The 23,369-nt window shown below is 34.5% G+C and overlaps 1 protein-coding gene across 1 annotated transcript in view; it reads left to right on the top strand.

The window, feature by feature from the left end:
- The window catches only part of KIF3A (kinesin family member 3A), a 34,940-nt gene extending 12,666 nt beyond the window's left edge, over positions 1-22,274 (top strand). Inside the window, exons 6-19 of the mRNA XM_069484041.1 lie at positions 2,581-2,720; positions 3,110-3,307; positions 3,607-3,781; positions 7,688-7,786; positions 9,464-9,535; positions 11,667-11,675; positions 14,817-14,973; positions 15,387-15,567; positions 15,785-15,895; positions 16,558-16,683; positions 17,953-18,006; positions 18,383-18,451; positions 19,022-19,146; positions 21,898-22,274. Coding sequence (XP_069340142.1) covers positions 2,581-2,720; positions 3,110-3,307; positions 3,607-3,781; positions 7,688-7,786; positions 9,464-9,535; positions 11,667-11,675; positions 14,817-14,973; positions 15,387-15,567; positions 15,785-15,895; positions 16,558-16,683; positions 17,953-18,006; positions 18,383-18,451; positions 19,022-19,146; positions 21,898-21,946 — 1,565 coding nt within the window. The 3' untranslated portion in view covers positions 21,947-22,274. The remainder of the gene's footprint in view (positions 1-2,580; positions 2,721-3,109; positions 3,308-3,606; positions 3,782-7,687; positions 7,787-9,463; positions 9,536-11,666; positions 11,676-14,816; positions 14,974-15,386; positions 15,568-15,784; positions 15,896-16,557; positions 16,684-17,952; positions 18,007-18,382; positions 18,452-19,021; positions 19,147-21,897) is intronic.
- The last annotated feature ends 1,095 nt before the right edge of the window (positions 22,275-23,369 follow it).

Below are 23,369 nucleotides of genomic sequence, written 5' to 3'. Positions count from 1 at the left end.
AAATTCCTCCCTTACTAATGAGGAAAGTGAGACTTAGTTTAAGTAACTTGTCCAAGGTAGAATAACTAGTAAGTAGGATTATAGAATGAGTGTTCAAACCTAGGCCATTAGTCTGCATTAACCAGGGACTGTACTGCCTCCCTTTTGTTGACAAGAAAAGTAAAATAAAATTTTAAAAATTGCATTGTTTGTAGTAAATTTAAGTTTTTAATCTAAAGAATAAGAAGCAAGCAATATTTAATATCTAGATGTCCTAGGCCTAGTACTAGTGATGCTGATAGTAATTAGAAATTAAAAGTAGAAGAAATAGGAAATGAAAAATTTTTATAAGGTTTTATGACTTGACTATAGATCTGTCAAACTCAAGGAAATTAAACGAAATTTAAAAAATCAATTGCATTCTTATAAATCAAGTAATACAAAGAAAAAGACTAACAAGAAAAAGACCAAATCTTAGAAATATTAGCAAAAGATATGGATATTATTCGCAGAAGATATACTTGCTGATATAGTCTGTGTGTGCATAGGCATGTGTGTGTTTATATTTTTAGAGAGAGTACTTGTCCTCGTTTAGTCAGATAATAGCATACTTTATTCACTCAATAATATTAGCTTGGAGATCATTTCACAGGAACACACATATTAGCACATATGTAGACATTTAAAAATAACTACATAGTATTTCATTGGATAAATGTACCATAATTTATTTACTCAGTCTTTTATTGATGGACTTTTGGGTTGTTTTCAATCTTGCTATTATGAGCAATACTGCAGTAAATATTCTTGCATATATATGAGTTTATACACACACAGGCATATTTACAGGATAAATTTTTTCATACCCTTTGAAAAACATAAAATTTAATTTTCTTATTTCAAAATATTGTGACAAAAAATAAAGTAGTAAAGATGTTTTTTGTTTTGTTTTTATTTCCATTATGTGATTTGTCAGTAAGTTGGTGTATTGAGTCTACTTGATTGCTATTAGCTATTCCCTCCTAAGGATTGTAAAGTTCAATATAAGTTACTTTTAACAGCATATCTGTTGCATTGCTTTATTTTTATAACTAGAAATACAGAAAAATCACAATCATAAAAAGCATACTTGCCTTGCAAAAACAACAGGTATTAAAATGTTTAGTACGATTTTTTCAAGATACAAGTTCTCTCCCACCTCAAATTGAAAAACACTGGCACAGTGTTTGATAATCAACATAGCTATGAAACTGTTTATACCCTTTGACCTGATAATTCCAGTTTGGAAAATATATTCCATGGAAATAACCTCAACGAGAAAGAAGAGATCTATTTAAAGATGTTCATGTTAGCATCACTTATGAGGGCCTAAAATAGCAAACAGTCTCAAATGTTCTATAGCAAGGGGGTAGCAAAAATAATTTTAGTAAAATTTTCAAGTTGTTTTAACATGGAAATACACATAGGAAATAATGTTAAGTGGAAAAAAACATAAGATAAATTAAGACCTAATACTCTGTGAAAACATGTATGTGTATTGCCACTGATTAGATGATTTGAAGCGATATCAAATTTAATAGCTCTCTATATTTTTGGAAAAAAATAATTTGATTTAAAAGAAAATAGAAAAGTATACGTGGAATCACAAATCCTTAGGTTTTCTTTCACTAATTTTTCATTTACTTTATATCATTGGGCTTTTATCAATACAATTTACATTCTAGTTATCTGACTTTTAATATATTCATATACTAATAATATCCTTTTAATGTTTAACTTCTAAAATCAAAGCTTGCATAGAGAAGTCCTGCATCAGTATATAGTAGGAAGATAATTTTGGCATTGGGTAAAATTAACAATGCTTTTAAATTACTTTGGAATTTAAGGAAAAAAACGAATACATGCCTATTGTAAAAAACAAAACAGAGATTTTTCTTTGTTTACATAGTTTATTCATGTAAAATATTTATACACATGCAAATACTTAGTATATTTTGAATAGATGTTTTTATTTTACTGAAATGGGATCATACTGTGTATGCCTTTCTGAGTTTTTAAAAAATTCGTGTGTTAAAAATTTCATGTCAATAGATAGAACTCTACCTTATTTTTTTAAACAACTGTTTAGGTATCCAGAATATGGCTATTCTGTAATTGACTAACCATCATCCTCCTCGTTGTCTCTGGTCTTTCACTATTGCAAAATGCTGCACTGAGTCTTCTTATGTTATCTAATGCATATATGCAAGTATTTATGAGGTTTAGAGGCCCAGAACATAATTCTCTTTAGATATAGCTGAATCAGCAGTAATTTTTCCAATTTTTAACAACGTATTTTTTGGTATAAATTAGTTATCTTTTTAGGCAGTAATACTTGGGATTGAAATTAATTACTTAGTGCTAAAATCATGTCTTTATTGTGAGAAACATTACTAATTCTTTTGTTATCAACATAAAGTATAAGAAGTTTCATATAATGGCTAAATATACACTGGTGCTTTTGTGGTTAAGTATTTTAAACTGTTCTAGATATTTAGTTATAATATTTTTGAAGACTTTCTATGTACCACTTTTTTAAAGAGTTTCCTTTCTTTATTAAAGGTTCTGTTGGTGCAACTAATATGAACGAACACAGTTCCCGTTCTCATGCCATCTTCACAATCACTATAGAGTGCAGTGAAAAGGGTGTTGATGGTAACATGCATGTCAGGATGGGGAAGCTCCACCTTGTAGATCTTGCTGTAAGTAACAGGACGCTACTTAGGGAGTACCTGTTCTTGTGTTTTATAAATGAGTAAGAGTTACAGTGAAAAGGTATGATTTTTTTAGTTGTTACTTGTGTGTGTGTTTTAACTTAGTATCTATTATGGAATATTTCAAGGGTATACAAAAGTAGATAGACTAGTATAATGATCCCCCATGTACCCATCACCCAACTTTAACAATTATTAGCTCATGGCTAATCTTTTTTCATCTACTCTCATCTACTTCTTACTTTGCTGTATTATTTTAAAGTAAGTTCTAGACAATGTATCCGATTTTTTACTGTCAAATTACTTTTTTGAAACCTTGGGTAGAGTATTCTGTACTTTTTAATTTTAGCTTTACGTTTGTCTCTGTTTATTTCTAGGGTTCAGAAAGACAAGCAAAAACTGGAGCTACTGGACAGCGCCTAAAGGAAGCTACAAAGATCAATCTTTCTCTTTCCACCCTTGGTAATGTAATTTCTGCCTTGGTTGATGGAAAAAGCACTCACGTACCTTATCGTAACTCTAAATTGACACGTCTTCTCCAGGATTCCTTAGGAGGAAATTCAAAAACCATGATGGTAAGACTTAATTGGTGACATAGTTAACATCAGACAAATTTAAGATTCCAATTTATGGCAATAATTGACATATATAACATTTTAAAAACTGTTATTTTACTTTTTAAAATTTGCAGTTATCTTTTCTATAGTACCCCATACACATCAGCCCACAGCAGTGTTGTTTGGAAACCCATGTGGTTGATGCTCTTTTTTGGTCAGGGTGCATATGTGCTTCAAAAAATTTTTTTCGTGTATTTGTAATGGTAGTATTAATTTTACTGTGTCAAGTGTAAAATGTTTTTTTCTTAATTCAACAGTGTGCAAATATTGGGCCAGCAGATTACAATTATGATGAAACTATCAGTACGTTACGGTATGCCAACCGTGCTAAGAATATTAAAAATAAAGCTAGAATTAATGAAGATCCAAAGGATGCTTTGCTTCGTCAGTTTCAGAAAGAAATAGAAGAACTGAAAAAGAAGCTTGAAGAAGGTAACTTCTCAAAATATTAATCTTTATGTTAACTACGAGTATGTTGTTTAACCCCTAAATGTCCTGACAAAAACCACCTATTAAATGTTTTTTTGCACCTCTGACATCGACAGTTAAAAGAATATTTCTGGAAAGTAACTTGGTACTTATGTACTTAGCATTTTCATATTAAGCTTAAGTTAAATTACATAATATTGGTGTATGTGGTTTTTTGAAAATTAATTTAACTTAAACTGCTGTCGTTTTCCCCATGACCTTTTGTACATTTCATATGACTGCTTGTTTAAAAAATTAATTTTTGTTTGTCTCTCTATGAGAGCAAATTCTACCATGTATGTATTTAGGTGAAAATGACCAGAGTTCTGGCTTTATGATTAATATCAGTTCACTATTTGAAGTAAAGAAAGATATCAAACAGTCATGGGTAAGCCAAGTTTGCTGTAAGTAAAAATGCATTGTGCAGCCTTAAGAATATGCTTTCATACTTAACTTTGAACATGGGACTCTATTTTGGAAATTCTTTTCTAACAGCAGCATGCTAGAAAGTTAGGAAGTTTGAGTATCTTATTCATGAGGGTAAGAAAGTCCCAGTTGTCATTAAATGCTCAGTGACTCCCTGCACCTTCATGCTAGGGACAGACCCTTTCTGATGGGTGCTCTGTTACCCCGGGAACAGAGGGCTTTGAAACTGCACCTTTGCAGTTTGTGGGGAAACTGAGTAGGTTGGAGGGGAAGTCCAGAGACGCCAGCATGACAACTGTTTGGAGAAGCTGCTGATTCAGTAAACTTGGTTAAGATTATTGAGGAAAAGTAGTAAGTGAACTCTTAGATAATGAAATTTCGTGTTTTAAATGTGACCACTAGGTGGTATTTATAGCCAGTATGTTTTAAAGATTTTTAATTTCTTAGCTAATGCTAATGTTGAGTGCGTACCTTTATTTTGCTGACTTTTTTTACATTTTTAATGTAAAATATACATCAGATTTACCAGTGTAACCATTTTTAAGTATACAATCTAGTGGCATTAAGTAAATTCATGTTGTGCAGCTATCACCATTATTCCTCTCCAGAGCTTTTTCATCATCCCAAACAGAAACTCCGTACCCCTTAAATACTAACTTCCCATTCTCTTCCCCGCTGTTTCCTGGTAACCACTCTTTTACTTTCTGTCTCTATGAATTTGACTATTTTAGGTACCCTGTGTAAGTAAAACCATAGTGTTTGTCCTTTTGCGTCTGGCTTATTTCACTTAGCCTAAGTCTTCAAGGTTCATCCATGTTGTAGCATGTATCAGGATTTCTTTCATTTTTAGAAAATTATGGTAAAATATACATAACATAAAATTTACCGTTTTCACCATTTTTTAAGTGTACAGTTCTGTGACATTAACTGTGTTCACAGTGTTCTGCAGCCATCCATATTCAGAACTTTTTCATCTTGCAAAACTGAAACTTTGTACTCATTTAACAGTATCTCCTCATTCCTCACTTCCCCTGGTTCCTGGAAACAACCATTCTACTTTCTGTCTGTGAATTTGGCTACTCTCGGTGTTTACATAAGTGGAATCATACAGCATTTATCCTTCTGCAACTGGCTTATGTCACTTAGCGTGCTGCCTTCAAGGTTCCGCCATGTTGTAGCATGTGTCAGAATTTCTTTCCTTTTTAAGGCTGAACGATATTCCAGTGTATGTGTATATTATATTTTGTTTATCCATTCATCCACTGATGGATATTTGGGGTGCTTCCACCTTTTGGCTATTGTGAATAATGCTTCAGTGAATATGGGTGTACGCATACCTGTTCGAGTCCTTGCTTTAAATTCTTTTGGATATATACCCAGAAATGGAATTGTTGGATCCTATGGTAATAGTATTTTTTTTTTAACACATTTCATTTATGTTCTTATGACATTTATTTTTATAATCTAGTTAATAGAGTTGATGATATAAACAATAAAAAAGTAAGCAATAGCATTAAAATAATTATTTTTAAAGTTTTTATTTTCGAATGATTTTAGACTTGTGAAATACTTGGAAGGATAACTATGGCGAGTTCCTGTCTACCCTTCCCTGGCTTCCCCTGCTATTAACATCTTACATAATCATAGTACAATTATTGAAACCAGGACATTTACATTTATGCAGTCTTATTAACTAATTTACAGACCTTATTAGAACTTTGCCAGTTTTCCTTTCAATGCCTTTTTTTCTGGTCCAGGATCCAATCCAGGATCACACATTGCATTTATTTGTCATGCCTTCTCAATGACACCTTACAGCAGACTTCTCCTCCAGTCTGCCGTAGGTCCTCAGTCTTGCATTGTCTTTCATGATCTTGACACTTCTGAAGTGCAGTGGGTCATGTATTTTGTAGAATGTTCCTTAATTTGGGTTTGTCTACAGTTCTTTTTTTTTTTTTTTTGAGACAGTGTCTCACTCTGTTGTTCCGGCTAGAGTGCCGTGGCGTCAGCCTAGCTCACAGCAACCTCAAACTCCTGGGCTTCAGCAATCCTTCTGCCTCAGCCTCCTGAGTAGCTGGGACTACAGGCATGCACCACCATGCCTGGCTAATTTTTCTATATATATATTTTTAGCTGTCCATATAATTTCTTTTTAGAAGAGACAGGGTCTCGCTGTTGCTCAGGCTGGTCTCGAACTCCTGACCTCAAGCGATCCACCCGCCTTGGCCTCCCAGAGTGCTAGGACTACGGGCATGAGCCACTGCGCCCGGCCTCAATGATGATTTTCTGTCCTCTTCATTTCTTTTACGTTTAGTCTGTAGAATTCTGTTGTAAGGTGTAACAGTCCCTTCACCTCCATTTATTTATTTATTTATTCATTCAACCATTTTTCTTAGGTTGTGGATTATAATCTAATACTATCATTACTTATTTTGTTGCTCAGATTGTCCCAGCTTCGGCCATTAGGAGCTCCTTTATAGTAGTTCCTGTAGCCTTTCAGCATGCTTCCGTCAGCGGTTTTGAGCTCTCCCTTACTTTCTGCCAGTACAAGATGTGTTAGGTTCAACTTGTGTCTTCCCTACTTAACCTCAGAATCGTCTGTTTCTCCATGGTTCCTTTGGAGAATAGTATTTAGAAACCAAGATTTGGGCACTAGGTGTGCTCATTGCCACCAAGATGTCATTGTTTCTAAGCCCAAAGAACAAAATGTTTTTAATGAATTCCTTCTCCCAATACTCTGTGTTCTCTTTTCATCCTTTATTTACAGGTACAATTATTACCTGGTTGTGGTTAGTGTATATTTAATTTTCTTCTTCAGATATCCTTTGTTTCCTTAGACATTTCATATATAGATATGGTATTTTAAAATAATTGAAAGATAATATAGTGCTGATCTGTATTAATATTGGTTTAATCATTCCGTTTTATTGGATTTTTGTCTTTAATATGTAGTTAGCATCATCTGTATACAAATAGGCCCTTCTTCTTTTGAAAGCTATCTTGTGATAAGGTCCTAAAAGTGGGATCACTGTGTTAGATGACAGTTTTATGGCTCTTTAAAAATATATAGATTGAATTATTTAAAATCTTAAATAGGAAACTGGAGAGAAATTGCTCCCCAAAGTGATCACATTTTTTAAAGACTGAATTAATAACTATCACATAGTTTATATATATATTTAGAGCTTAAACTAATGATTTGAAATTTTAAATGGGTCAGAATTTAACTTGTCTTTAGGGACATTAAAAATAAAATCTCAGTATACGGTCTTATCTATTTCTGGGATTAGCATATCTGATATACTGGCTAGGAGCATTTGAATAGAATTTAAATGTGTTACTTGGGCAACAAAAATTTAATTAAAAAAAGTTGATATAGGAATTTCCTAAATAGCCAGTGACTTGGTGCAGAATAAAAATTATTGTATTAAATTTCTGTTCAAGGGGAAGAAATATCAGGCTCTGATATCAGTGGGTCAGAGGAAGATGATGATGAAGAGGGTGAGATTGGAGAAGATGGAGAGAAAAGGAAAAAAAGAAGGGGTAAGTTCTGTTTAGTGTTCTAATTTGTAGAAATTAGCTAGAATTACTACCTGATGGTGGTTTCTCGTTACCAAGGCAGTAGAGTGCATGCCCTTTGTTTTGCCAGTTTTAGTTACGGTAGCAATGAGAACAGAGGATGTGTGCCATATACCTGGTTAACTTTGCATTTTTTTCTCCTACATTGATCTCCTGTATATAGCTGACTCAGAATACCATATCTTCTGTTTTTTTTAAGAATTTAGAATTATAAATCTCCGTGATGGTGGTTTATAGCATTTTAAAATTTCATGTAGGGTTTTAATTTTATAGAGGGATTTCATCAGTGTTAGGAACCTGAGTTGTTAGGAAATTAGGATAATGTGAAGTTTTCCCTCAAACAAGGTTAGTCTTTAGGAGTTACTGAATTTTTAAATAATAATTTTGTATGAGGATTCTATTTTTTAATTCTTTTTCTTTATAAAAGGTACTCTAATTCTCACGCTGTTGTGGGACATTTGTTGCTGAGTATAAAATAAGACTGTGTTTGCTATGATAAGAATGTAGATAACATGCAAAAGAGACAGACATATTATAATGGCCTACATTTCAAGCCTTTTTACTGTAAATATTTATTTCAGAACTCTCTTCCATTAATGTAGTCTTTGTTTTCAAGCTGGTGCATATTTTGCTTGTCTTATTAAAATGATGTTGCTGAAAATAAACCCATCACTGCTCGATTAAGAGTCCCAAATTTAAAAACCATAAAGATTCTGTAACTTCAAAAGGCAGGGAAAGGCATGATTTAGGCCAAGAGTTGGCAAACTACAATCCACTAGCCAAATTCAATTTTAATGAAAACAGCCGTGCTCACTTGTTTGCATATGGTGTGTGGCTGCTTTCACGTGAAACCGTGTGGCCCACAGAGCCTAAAACGCTTATTCTCTGTCCGTTTGCAGAAAATGTTTGTCAACCCCTGATTAAGAGAGATGGCTTTTTAATCATACCGAGTTTTTCACAGAGTAGATTATTCTTGTCAATGCTAAAGCAGACAAATAGATTTGTTAAAAGTAAAATTTTAAATAGAAAAAAAGCCACTGTTTAGTATATTAAAATATTTAATCGTTATAGACTTTCCTTCCAGACTTAGGAATTTAAAAATTTTCAGTGAGCCTTTTGAAAGTTTTGACTTTAAACGTAAATTATGTTTGATAATTTCGTGATTTGGAGGGGAGAGAGTGAAAGTGGAGACAGACCAATCTGTGTGTAATGAAGGAATGATGTAATTTATCATTCCCCAAATTAACTGTGTATGACTTTAAGTTTTACAACTCCATTTCTTTAAGTTATCAACCTAAAGAATTTAAACAGACTTAAATGTCACCAAGTTACTTATTTGTTTTTTATTCTAGTCATTTTAACCTTCTGAATTATTATGTTTTAGGTGACTAAATGGGATTTTCCCACAGTAGTTGCTTAATGGAATAGTTTCTAATTCCCCTGTATGGCTTTGTAAAGTAGAGAATATTGGATAAATTACCAAGACTGGTTTGATGGGAAAGTAAGTTTTGGTTCTTTAATGCAAAGCTTGATTGTCCTTTAAAATTCTTTCTCTGGAACTGAATTTTCCTCTGTGTATGTGTTCATTTTCTTGTTTCCTCTTTGTTTGGTTCCCGTTGGGCTCATTTCTTTGTCTTCCAGGCAGTAGCAGCAGCAGTAGTTCAGACTCCACATGTTCTGTCATAGAGAAACCTCTGGATAAGTTCTTGCCTAGTGAGTCGTAGCTCTTAAATTCTCTAACAGAGCTTTGGCTTTTCCATAACCCATGGGCTTCATTTGAGAAATGCTGTACTGCTCCCTGTCATTTCTGGAAGAATACATGTTGGGCTTCTCAGTAGACAAAGCATGTGATGATTCCCTCCACCCCTTCATTGCTTCCAGTTAACCATGATTGTTAAAACATATGCTCTAGCTTATGTTTGAGACAATGGAAGAGAGATTCATGCTTTTGCAATTGAGATAATGTAAAGAGAGCTAGTAAGCTGTATAAAAATTCGAATAAGTCTTATGGTTCTTTTTTAGGTTTCATGACAACTTTCTAATCCTGCTCACTGTAAGAGACATGTAATATCAAATCCTAAATTTCTAAAAATACAATTATATTTGGAAGTACACCAGTGCCTGTTATAACATGTCATGCAGTTATAAGCATTTTACACGTTGGTGTCCTATTCTTAGGAGTAACTCAAGATTAAAGGCTCTCAAATAAAGAAAAATGTGAAGTATGAAGCAAGTGAAGATAAATTGAATAGTATTTGTATTTCAAGTGGACATTTATCCCTATTTCTAAATTATCTGATAGATTTTAATAAATTTTCTAAGATGTTATTAGACAATTCAGAATCACAAGAAGTTGTTCATGCAGCATCTAGACTTATTTCAAACTTAAAGGCTTTTTCTTTAACGTAATTAAGTTGAAAAGTATTGTTTAATTTTATCTATTTATATTTTATTTTCAGAAGAAAAGGAGGTGATGCTTTCTTGTACCAGCTTGCAGCTTACTGTCTTTTAAAGCATTATCTATATACTTACCCTTTCCAAAATTAATAACAAAAATATTGCTTATTATTCTCATGCTTTTAGCTTCCTAGAGGAAGAATTCCAAGAATATTAGAAACTTTTTCTCTATTTACAATTCTTAGGCAAGTTACCAAAACAATTAATTTCAGAGGATAATTTGTAAAATACATGAAATTGCTTTAGAGACCATATAGAGGTATTATTTTGTATTACAAATAGTAGGATGTGAGAAAAATATCTGAGTGGGAAGCATTGTAATTTAATGTTGTTTTAAAACTTATCTTCATTCTTAAAGAGTAGTTATATGAAGTATGTTATGAAATGAGTTGTCCTTTATTCAATTCAAAAAGTTTTAATTACTATTTGCATACCTAGCACATGTTTTTATTGTAATGTGGGCGTGTTGGTGAAGGAAGAGACGGTTGTCCCAGCATGTGGTGGCTGTACCTTGTATGTACCTTCCCTTTTAAACATACGAATGGCCTTCTTTTAGGTGTCCCTTGCTTGAATCATCAATTAGCATTTACTTCTGTAGAAACATTATTGTAATTACCGCTAACAATCTACTAATAGATGTAATGTATTTTGAGTTTGTTATTATACAGGTGTACTTCATTTTATGTAAGAAATGTTTTTTTCTGAAAAAATTGTCTACAAATCAGGTTTGAAAATCAAATGTATTAGGAAAACTTGCTGTCTTTAAAAATTCTTCTCGGAATCTTTTTGTTAATCAAATAATTAGTGTAAATTACTAATAATTTAATTTATCTGTTTAGTTGGTTCAGGTTTTTGTGTTGGATTTTCTTAAAGTGAGGCACACCTGTAATGGATCCTTATACTGGAAGAAACATTGAATTGGGAAATTTTGGAAATAGACAATATGAATTCTGTTATTTTTAACTTATTAATTTTTAAAATTGGTGTAATTTTCTGTTTTGCCCTTTTAGATTACTTCTTAGGTCTTAGCAAGTTCCCAATTCCATGTCTACCATTAGCGTAACCACATGGTGTTGAACTCTTACATTTGCAGGAGTTTGGAAATCAGTGTGAGCTCTTGAGATTGATTTGAATTGTAATCTTAGACAAAATTAATCTTAATATTCTTGCTTAAATTACATCTCTTATTGTGTTGAATATGCTTTCTTTTTATATGGGCTCTATTTCAGTTTTGATAATGATTAGATTTATTTCTATACTTACACTATAAATAAATGCTATTACACATTTTTCTTTGTTTTACAAAAGAAATAATGTTTTCCTTTTTTTCCTCCTCATCTCTGTGCATATGCTTCCTGTCTACGATTTGCTTACTACTTATTGCAAGATCAAGCAGGTTGGTGTGATTGATTTGCACTCCACATGGTACAATTTATTTATCATATAAAGAACTTTGTTATTTAAATACATTAAATTTTAAAAATTTAATGATTTTTTTTACAAGGTAAGTATCTATCTTTTGTATTTAAAAAAAAATCTTTCAATTTTAGCCTTTTAAAAAAATGTCCTTTTTTCCTAAGTTCTTAAAGACCCATTAAGACAAATTTTGGAAATATAAATATAAATAATTTCACATTCAAACATCCCCTTCCCCCTTTTTTAAGCCAATAATCAAATGCCTGGTTACCCATGCCTATGGGTACTCATGTAATAAAATTGAAATTAATTCAATTAGCACTTCCCTGAAGTTCTTCCCTTTAACTTTCCTTTGTCAGTTCACCTTCAGTTTTGGTGAAGGGCAATTAAAAATGTTACTGCTTAGGTTTGGCTAAATTAAAACTCTATAAGGGCCGGGCGCCTGGCTCATGCCTGTAATCCTAGCACTCTGGGAGGCAGAGGCGGGAGAATGGCTTGAGCAAGAGCAAGACCTGGTCTCTACAAAAAGTAGAAAAATTAGCTGGGTATGGTGGCACTCGCCTGTAGTCCCACCTACTGGGGAGGCAGGAGGATCTCTTCGGCTCAGGAGTGTGAGGTTGCAGTGAGCTATGATGATGCCCAGGGCAACAGAACGAGATTCTGTCCCAAAAACAAAATAAACAAACAAAAACTCTATATGGCATTAACTTTTTTTTAGACTTACTTGCCTGAACTTTTGTGCTGAATTTTACTGTGCAGTATTAGGAAAAGGTTTTGTTTGTTCGATTGGTTTGTTTGTTAAGGTTTTTTTTTTTTAAAAAAAAATTTTTTAAAAATGTATGTAAAAGTGACTTTTAAGTGTTGTCACTTTTAAAATGCCTGGTTAAGAGAGTCGGTACATAGTTACATTTTGCTTACAATATTATTTGGAAAGAAATATAATGATTTGTCAGAATGATTCTGGCTAAAGTAATATTACTTAAATATGAGATTTTTGAAACTAACCCTAGCTATGCATGCATAATCATCTTCATGAAAATGTTACAAGAGCACAAGATTTCTGCTATTTAAGTGTCAGTTTGAAAAAATTACCTGAAAGGTTTTGAATTACTAATGTAATAATTCATCAGTGGTCATGTGTTTTTATATTTCTACATATAAAATCTTTTTATTTTGCCTCTTAGTGGGTTTTGAAACTGTTTTTAACTGTTAACAAAACAATTGGAACCCTAGAAGCCTAAAATAATCGAATGTTCGTGTGTCAATCAGATCGTTTCCTCTACACTATTAGTATCCATGTCTTCATACGTTTATTTTTGTCTTAACATATTTCCCATTTTTTCTTTAAATATTTATAATTCTGAGGTGGAAAGCAAGTTACAGCTTTTTTTAATGCATGCACTTACTGTATACCTGAACTTATACTTTTCTCCTTTAAATTTCTAAGAAATAGTATAACTGATGGGAAACACTTCCTAGGAATTCATTGGGAATAGGAATTAAATTATTTTTAAAAGTTATTTTTTAACAGCTAATTCAGAAGGTTCAGTATAGGTGACTGTGCCAGACAAGCTGGCAGAATCCAATCTAAATCCTGACTTTTGGAATGCAATGAATCACACCACACCAAAGCATGGATTTGAATCAGTGCTTTTGTTTACTCTTTTATTTAATTTGTTTTACGGCTTACATTCACTTTGGACTTACGGTTCTATAGAAATGAAGGGTAATGTATTTTTAAACCCTTGAGTTTTTGATATAATTTTGCCCAAAGGAATTAAAGCCTATGCATGATTCTTCATCTCATGGTTCCTGAGAGAATATATTCAGATATATATCTCCATAATTATTTTTCAGTTCTTTTTCCTTGCTAGCAGGAAGGGTTAGCTTTTGGGTGGAGACATTAACAGTTTATAAACCCTTCTGTTTTCACTCTTCCTCTGTGGTCCTTTGGGAAGGAAGTTAAGAATGACAGAAAACTTCCAGGAGAGGCTTAGACCAATTCTGCGAAAAGTGTGATTGGTTTTCTGAAGGAATGTATGTTTCTAAGAAATTGCATTACCAGAAATGAATTGTTTTTGATTCATTTTCTTAGCCCATTTAATATTAGCTAGTTTTTATTTTCTCTTCTTCATTTGGATTTAATGATTTTGAAATTCATCAATGAACTTTCATTGAGTACCTATTATATGTATATAAAATACTTTATTAGACGTTATAATCAAAATAATCAATTGGAAGTCCTATTCCTTTTCTCTTTTTTCTTTTGTTCTTTTTTTGCCTATTCCTTTTTGAAATATGGAAGCCCTATTCCAACTTTATTATTTGGTAGTATTTCCACTTATATTTGACACTTGGCATGTTTAATCTGACTTAGGGAGATTTAGGGTCCTGAGTTTGACATGATAACAAGCTATTTTAGTTGTTAATTTAGGGTATGGTATGATGATATGATAGCTCAGCAGCTATAAAATGCTTGGTTAATTACTATGTAACTGTTACATAATTCCATAGTGTGGGAATTTCTTCCTTTATAAGTATGCTAACAAATAAAATACTTTCAAGTAATTTTATTAAATAAAAGTTTTAGAAAAACTCTGAAAAATATATTAAAAACTACTTGGTATAAATTCTGCCTGATATTTTTATCTGTGCATTTGATACCTATCTGTGACTTTTATTCGTTTATTTTATGTGATTTTGGGGAGCCACTTGATTTTGTACTTGGTTATCAGGAAAAAGTAACTGAAGAATCATTTTGCTTTTTTTAACCTATATGTGTTATTTGGGAACACACAAATCTTTGCTTTTTTATGTGGCTTTCCTGTTAATCTTTCTTTCCCTATTTTTCAGCTCATTTATTTCATTTATCATTCACTTACTTTTGTTCTCAGTTATCTTTGCACAGCTGGACAGCAGCTTGAATTTAGAAATGAGTTAAACAGTTCTTCTAGGAACATAATAAATAGAAATGAAGGATATTATTGGTTTGACTTCCTTAAAATGTTGAGATTTGGTTTTGTATTATTGAGGAGCGTATGCAGTTCTGTTTTGAAGGTTATTTGTATGTCCAAAACATTGCCTCATTTTAGTGATTGTTGCAATTAAATGACTCAAATAGGTAAAAAGAAAGTTTCTCCAGATAAAATGGTTGAAATGCAAGCAAAAATTGATGAGGAGAGAAAAGCACTTGAAACAAAGCTTGACATGGAAGAAGAAGAAAGAAACAAGGCTAGAGCTGAATTAGAGAAACGGGAAAAAGATCTACTTAAAGCCCAGTAAGTATTATTGAATTGAGATGGATTCATGATTTAAATGTTTAATATTTTCTCACAGGATGTATGAGTAGGAAAATTGAATAGTTAAAAGCTTGGTTTTTTGTCCCCAGTGTAGCTGTTTTTGGATAGAAGAGCCCCAGTGTATGTGATGTATTTTTAAAAATCAGATCTATTTTGATTATTTCATCTTTGTATGGGAGGAAAAAATATTGTTAAAAATGGTGAGTTTGAATTAGTTATAGACTAAATCATTAATTAATACTATACAGTGGTATAGTCTGGTAGAGATGTTAAACGTAATTATATTTCTATTTTGAAATTGTACATCGGAGCTCTTGTTAAATTTGGGGAAATGATATTAGTAGAAGAGTAGACGATCAGTGAATATAGGGTATTCTCATTTTAATTAACAGACAAGAACATCAGTCTTTGCTAGAAAAATTATCTGCCCTGGAGAAGAAGGTAATTGTTGGTGGTGTTGATTTGTTGGCCAAAGCTGAGGAACAAGAGAAACTTCTTGAAGAATCTAATATGGAACTGGAAGAAAGAAGGAAAAGAGCAGAGCAACTTCGCAGAGAACTTGAGGAAAAAGAAGTAATGTGACTTTTTGTTTTTAGTTTAATATTTTGCCTAAGATATTTAACTTTTCTAGGGAAAAGCTAAGTATCTATAATCTTGATGAAATTTTAAAGCAGATTTGTGGATTGCTTTGAAGATAAGTTGCTACACTTATGTGTTATATGGTGTTAAATAATTAAATTTGTGATTTAATGAAGAAAATTATTCTGAAGTTTACTAATTTTCATCATAGCAAGAACGCTTAGATATTGAAGAAAAATATACCAGTTTGCAAGAGGAGGCACAGGGAAAGACCAAGAAATTAAAGAAAGTTTGGACTATGCTTATGGCCGCTAAGTCAGAGGTTAGTCTTTTAAAAATTATATACTAATGTAGTTCTGAATTTTTTAAAAAGGAGTTCCTTTGATTAAGATTGAATAATACTGTCAGGGCACAGTGTCTCATGCGTATAATCCCAGCACTCTGGGAGGCCGAGGCGGGAGGATCCCTTGAGCTCAGGACCTCGAGACCAGCCTGAGAAAGAGCGAGATTCGTCTCTGCTAAAAATAGACAAAATTAGCCGGGTGTTGTGGTGAGCACCTGTAGTCCCAGCTACTTGGGACGCCGTGACAGGAGGATCACTTGAGCCCAGGAGTTTGAGGTTGCTGTGAGCTACGATGATGCCACTGCACTCTACCCAGGGGGACAGAGCGAGACTCTCTCTCAAAAAAAAAAAAAAAATTGATTAAGAATCCATAGTAATTTTAGTGTGTGCTTGTAATTTTAAAGAAATAATATTTCTCCTTTATGTACAATTTTTAATTTTACCTCTTGGCTAACTCATTTCTTTCCAACCTTAGCTAATAACGTGGACGAGATGATGGTGGTGTCACTCTGTCCATTATTTTTGTGAAAGAACTGGGCAGGCTCTCACAGTGCCTCTTAGACCAGGGCCCTGTGTAAGATGGAGCTGTCTTGTGTTTAAAACCGCGTTTGTTCATAGTGTTTTCATGGACTTTCTGGTAGATGGCTGATCTCCAACAAGAACATCAGAGGGAAATTGAAGGCCTTCTGGAGAACATTCGGCAACTTAGCCGGGAGCTTCGACTTCAGATGCTTATTATTGACAACTTTATACCTCAGGATTATCAGGTAAGTGGGAAGTTCTCTGACCTAGTTATTAGGTCACTTGACTATGATGACAGAACAAAGAAATATAATTTCCAATTTAATTGATGGTAAATGCTTACATTTCAGTTATTGAGTAAACATTTTTCTTGAATGAATGCTATCACATTTCACTTTAGTTATTAACTTTTCTTAATACATAATTCTCTGTTTGAGTATCTAAGTATCTAAAGAAGAATTTTTCAGCTCTTTGGAGGAACTCAGATTCATGTAAATGCAACCAGAATCAAGGTATAGGTCCTGTGCCTTCATTCAACATCCTTTATCGTATACGTAGAATAAATAGAACCCCTGTGCTATCTTTTTCTCCCTGCATATGGATGCTAATTCTTTTTGTGGAGGGGTATATGGTAAAATATATGTAACATGAAATTTACCTTAATGTATATAATATGAAATTTACCATTTTAACCTTTTTGTTTTTTGAGATGAGGTCTCACTATATTGCCCAGGCTGGCCTCAAACTCCTGGGCTCAAGGGATCCTCCTGCCTTAGCCTCCGGTATAGATTTTAACTATTTTTAAGTGTACACTTCAGTGACATTAAGTACATTTACATTGTTGTGCGACCATCACCATCATCCATCTCCAGATGGATGTGAATTCTTAGTACTAGTATAATTTAAAAATCTCATCTTCAAATTTTTTAACTCAAAATTTCTGTCTTTCCAATATGTTTTAGTAAAGTTTAACATCTTGATTTTTTTAAAAATCTGTTTTGAATCTCAGTACAGCTTTAAGAAGTTTGTCTGAAAATGAATCTTAGTATCTTTTTTCCCACTGGATCTCAAGTGTACAGCATTCATCCTGGGCTCACGGTGTACTCCCCTGACTGCTCTTTGGACGGCCTGCTTTTGTTTACTTACTCTGTAGCTGACTCATCACCTAGGACAAAAGCTAGGACCTTGGCAGTAACCTGCTTCTAACCAAATGGTTTCCCCCTCCCCTCTTCCATGCCTTTGCCTCTTCTAACCCAAGGGAACCGTAATCCTGATTCCCGTGTTCTTCATTTTTTTGCTTTTTATTTTTATGTAGTTTAATTGTATTTACATGCATTCCTAAGAAATATATATTTTAAAATTTGTAAAAAGGGTATCATGCAGTAGTATATATGTTTTAAGATTTAAAACTTTTTTCACTTAACATTGTTGAGATTTTTAGTTATGTGACTACTTTTCTATATTGTAAATGTTATTAAATACTAAAAATAGACTATCATTGACTCTTTTAAAAGGAAATGATTGAAAACTATGTCCATTGGAATGAAGACATAGGAGAATGGCAGCTAGTAAGTATTACCTTCATTCTTTCACGAAGTACAGAGTACTTCCTGTGGACTAGAAATTATACTGGCCATAATGGGGAGGAAGGTGGTCCAAAGGATGACTTAGAGGAGAATACAGTAGAGCGGAGAAGATGTTTTCCTAATTAGCTGCATTATGTTTTATAATAGCGAGTAAACTGTAACACACAGATGATGGTCTAGGTGGAAATGGTCAACGTCAGGGGCTACGTGGGACTGAGCAAGCTCTGGGGCCTGCCTCCTGCAGCTTCAGATCATGTTCTACAAGTGCAACATGAGGTTATCTCACAGTGATTTGCCTAATGCATGGTATTAATTACTAATGGAGACATTTCTGTCCCCCTCCTTTTCTTTTTTTGAGAAATGTGTTGCATATACAGGAAACAACATGAGGAAGCAAACCCCAGTACCTGATAAAAAGGAGAAAGATGTAAGAGTACTTTTTTTTTCTTTTTTAAGCTGCAGTTGTTTCTTTCTAGGAATATGAGCCATTGAATTGTGTTGTCACCCTGGTATCTGTTAATTGGCTCTGATGAAAAATGGACTCATCTTTTGGGAAATACAGGCTCTGGGGTGGAGTGATGCTGAAGACAGTCCTGCTTGCCGCGGTGGCAGGCTTGTTACTCTCCACGAGCGGCTTGGAGTCACTGGAGTCTTTTCACTACCTCTCTGCGTCATGGGATGTGGTTAGAGACTGGAATGTGTCCGTCTGCCCTTTCAAAGTTAGTTCTAGTTCTAGGTTAACAAGGAGAGGGAGCAGCTGTAGGGAAAACGGCAAGAAATTTTCTTTATGTTTAAGGAAATTTATAGTGTGTTAGGGATTCTTATTTACCAACCTTTGGTGAGTGCATTTTAGATACTGAGATTAGATGTCTTTGGACATTTATTTGGTTTTGTCTCCTGTGGCTTTTTTTCTAGGAGTTTATTCAGTATTTTAAGTCATCCCCCAAATCTGATTCAACTTCCTCGTGTACGAGTGCCTTGTGTGTGTTTCTTTTAGCCCTTTGAAGTGGACCTTTCCCACGTGTATCTCGCTTACACTGAGGAGAGTCTGCGTCAGTCTTTGATGAAATTAGAGAGGCCGCGGACTTCAAAGGGGAAAGCGAGGCCGAAGACGGGGAGAAGGTAAGGACTGCCCTTCAGTGCCCTGTCAGGAAAGTAGTGAGGTCTCTAATTAGATACATTTAAAGGAAATAAAAATTTATTTAGTTAACATAATGGATATGTGGCTGACACATTAAAAGTCAAATCCCTTATGTAGTTAGAATTTGAGTAAACTAAATCTGGCTAAAGAATTAAGGTCTTTCAACTTCCTTAGCCCTCCTGAGTAGTGGAATTTATTTTTAATTCACTCTGTTCTTTCCAGGTATATAATGGATAACCTACTATCTTGTTTAATTCCTTAATTCTTGCATTAATTCTTCTAGTGAGATGCTAATTAATTTGCCTGGTTAGATTCCCAAGCTATTATATTTAACTGGTTAGTTTTTCTATCATAACCATGGCCCCAAGAACCTTGATTTCCTCAGTTACCAGTTAAGGAAAACTTCTCTGGACATGTTTTCCTCCCCTGTGGGCGCTCGTTTGGACTGTTGGGTGGCCTCTGCGTGTCGTCACGTAAGCCCAGGGAAACCAGGGTGCAGGAGCCCCGCGCTGGAGCCTATTTTTTCTCTCCCTTTTCTGCATCAAGTACTGTTCAGCTTATTAAACTGATTGTAAAACTTTGGGGCTCCTGAAGTTGTAGAAAATAATAAGCTGCTTTTTTCTCTACTTCAAGTGCATGGACTTCTGAGTTACATGTAGAATGAGGTTGTATAGTTCTAATATTTTTGTGTTACATAATCTCACAGACAATACTGAAAGTGTTTTTTTTTTTTTTTTTTTTTTTTTTTTTTTTTTTTTTTTTTTTTTTTTTTTTTTGAGACAGAGTCTCACTCTGTTGCCAGGCTAGAGTGAGTGCCGTGGCGTTAGCCTAGCTCACAGCAACCTCAAACTCCTGAGCTCAAGCGATCCTCCTGTCTCAGCCTCCCGAGTAGCTGGGACTACAGGCATGTGCCACCATGCCCGGCTAATTTTTTCTATATATATTTTTAGCTGTCCATATAATTTCTTTCTATTTTTAGTAGAGATGGGGTCTCGCTCTTGCTCAGGCTGGTCTCGAACTCCTGAGCTCAAACGATCCGCCCACCTCGGCCTCCCAGAGTGCTAGGATTACAGGCGTGAGCCACCGCGCCCGGCCTGAAAGTGTTAATTTATAACTTAACACTTATAAATTTGGGATAGTTGAACTTGTGGTGGGGGAATCAGTTGCATATTTAAAGTGTATAGATTTTTGCATTCTTTAGCATTTAAGTGAGGAGTTCAAAGCTTTCAGATGCCAACAGAAGCCACACATATTAATGAGTGAAGCAAATCATTCTAAGAAACGAGTCCCTTTAGATGTATTTTTTAGTTTTCCACTTTTATTTTATTTTATTTTTTTGAGACAGAGTCTCACTCTGTTGCCCGGGCTAGAGTGCTGTGGCGTCAGCCTAGCTGACAGCAACCTGAAACTCCTGGGCTTAAGCGATCCTCCTGCCTCAGCCTCCCGAGTAGCTGTGACTACAGGCATGCGCCACCATGCCCAGCTAATTTTTTTCTATATATATTTTTAGTTGTCCAGATAATTTCTTTCTATTTTTAGTAGAGACGGAGTCTTGCTCTTGCTCAGGCTGGTCTCGAACTCCTGACCTTGAGCGATCCTCCCGCCATGGCCTTCCAGGGTGCTAGGATTATAGGCGTGAGCCACCGCACCCAGCCTACTTTTCCACTTTTAATAGAGATATTTTCCTCTTAACTCTACAGTTAGTAGGAAAAATGAAAATGCAAGTGTGATGCTAAATGGTAAGACATTTGGCCTCAGTGTAGGAGAAAAATGGGCAGTGATGGGGACTGGGGCAAACTGGAGAGCAGTAACATCTAGTGGGTGGCTGCTGTTCTCTTCCTAGTTGGTTGTGGGAATAGAGGGCTCATTTCTGGATCTTCTCTTTTCTAAGAAGCCAGAAATCTGGGCTATTTATGAGAGCTCTCACTTTTAGTTACCTAGTTTTTTTTTTTACTACGTGGACTTAAACAAATAAATAATTTTGTATGATATTTGAATACAGTTTGCCAGAATGCGTGTTTTAAAATATGTACTTTTTTTAGTTTAACCTAAGAAAAAAATGTATGGACCAACATTATGTGAGCCAAATCCAGCATCTCTATGTACTAGAATTAGCCTTCTGTATCATGAAAACCCTAAGAAAATGATAGCCGTAAACATGGGCAAATATATACAATAAATGGCTTACTGATTATGTTACATCACATTACATGGTATGTTCAGTCTGATGGTCCTCGTTAGGAAGACGCAGTTGAATGTGCTGGGCAACATTGCGGTCGCCACGGTGCATCAACGTAGGTTTCCGTCAGTTCCCTGCACACGCACCTGTGAGGTGCTACCTCGGGTGATTTGTGTCCCTGCTTTTCTCTGAGTCCACCTGCATCTTCCGCGTACCGCAGAAGAGAGAATCGTGGGATGCAGATCTGGCAAGCAGGCAGCCCGCGTGGCCTGGCCACATTGTCTAGTTCAGTTTTGGAAATTACCATCCGCCCAGTCCCTCGTTACTCTGGCATAGTGGGTGGGGTTTCATCCTCTTGTGCTCACTCTGGATGACCTTCGCCTCTCCTGAAAAGGTGGGAGTTGGTCGATCACTCAGCATGATCAAACATGTCAAAACTGGCCTGTTTCCAGACTCTGTAGCCACCTCGTATTTTCTACTGCATAATGTGAAGTGTTTGCATTTCATTCTTCTAGGAAAGCATTCATGCTTGCTTTTTCTCTTCTCCAAACAGAAAGCGTTCTGCAAAGCCCGAAACTGTTATTGACTCTTTACTTCAGTAAATGTTACAGACTTAAAGTCACAATAAAAATTAGTGATAGTCTCATGCTTGGACAAAATCTTTGATTAAAACACTGAAGACTTCTGTGTAACTTCACATAATGAAGCTGTAAATGATGGAGTAAGACTGGATATAATAATTTGCCTAATAACTTTTAGTCTCTATATATTAATCTAACATATTAAAATTGTACAACTGGTGACTGTGCACGTTGCCATACTGCTCTTCAGTTGTGCTGTGCAGGGGAGTTGCGGAAGCAGTTCGTACCGTAGAGAGCAGAGTGTAGATGTGTATGCAGATCAGGTAGCTATGTACCCAACTACTGTATCTTTAGACAACCAGAATTTCAAAATAGGAAAAAAAAAAGTATATCTTGTTTTGCACACACAAAGTAGCAGACCAAATTGTCCTGTGTTGCTCTGTTACATAGGAATGTTTTGGCTGCACGTCTAAGAAATGCCTCTGTCCTAACCACAACCCACTCATCCTGTTTAAACATACTCTGATTGTCCAGCATTCATTGCATTTGAAGTATGAGATGACTGTTCTTATTGATCTCCTGTAGAAAATTTTATAATTCAACAATCTTTGCAAGTATACATGTTTTAAAAAAGGTGAAAATGTGTTTCATCCAGACCTCTCATGACCTTTTTGGCTACTTTGAGTCAAATCAGATATACTTTTTTTGTTGTTCTGGTTTCATTTTCTCTTGAAATGTTGAATTGTACCTAAGTATAAAGGAGCTACACTCACAGAAAATTAAAAAGCTAAGTACTGGTCATTTATCTTTGCCTATATGTGTATTTTTAAATATTTACTTTGAAGTGTGACTTATGGATGCTTTTCTTTGAGTTCAAAATTTTGATGGAAATTACTCTGTATCTCCCAATTAAGGGTCTCCATTTCCAGAAAATGCAGCTAAGCAAGAAAAATATCTTTTAGTCCTTGCCTTTAAAACACTTTGTTTTTCTTCATATTTTATAAAAAAAAATTCATCCCTGAATTTCTACTATTGATTAATCCAGTTAGACCATATTCCTCTATAAATAAAATTTATGTTCATTTTATAGTGAAATAAGTTGTAATAGAATTATTTGTTCTTTTGTGGCTGCTTACAAAATTTTTATTTTTTTTGAAAGTTGCTCTACTCCTAAACCACGTACTATATGTTTTACGAGTTTTAAAATTATGTAATCAGCCCTGAAACACATTGGTTGCAAAGGTTTTGGGACGTCATAAGTTTAGTATTTATCGAATTACAAAGCTGTGTACAGAGTACAGGGGTGAGTGGTGGTAAAAACGTGTCCATAAGTTTAAAGTACATTCCAGAGGTGGAGTACTAAATGTCCTGTGTATGGTGAATATTTTTGAGGTAATTAGAATTGCATTTCACTGGGAGCATTTTCTTTGTAGGGTGCAAGATA

Source organism: Eulemur rufifrons, chromosome 10, assembly GCF_041146395.1.
Source record: "Eulemur rufifrons isolate Redbay chromosome 10, OSU_ERuf_1, whole genome shotgun sequence".
Lineage (NCBI taxonomy): Eukaryota > Metazoa > Chordata > Mammalia > Primates > Lemuridae > Eulemur > Eulemur rufifrons.
The sequence above is the reverse complement of the archived record's forward strand: the minus strand, read 5'-3'. Positions and strand labels throughout refer to the sequence as shown.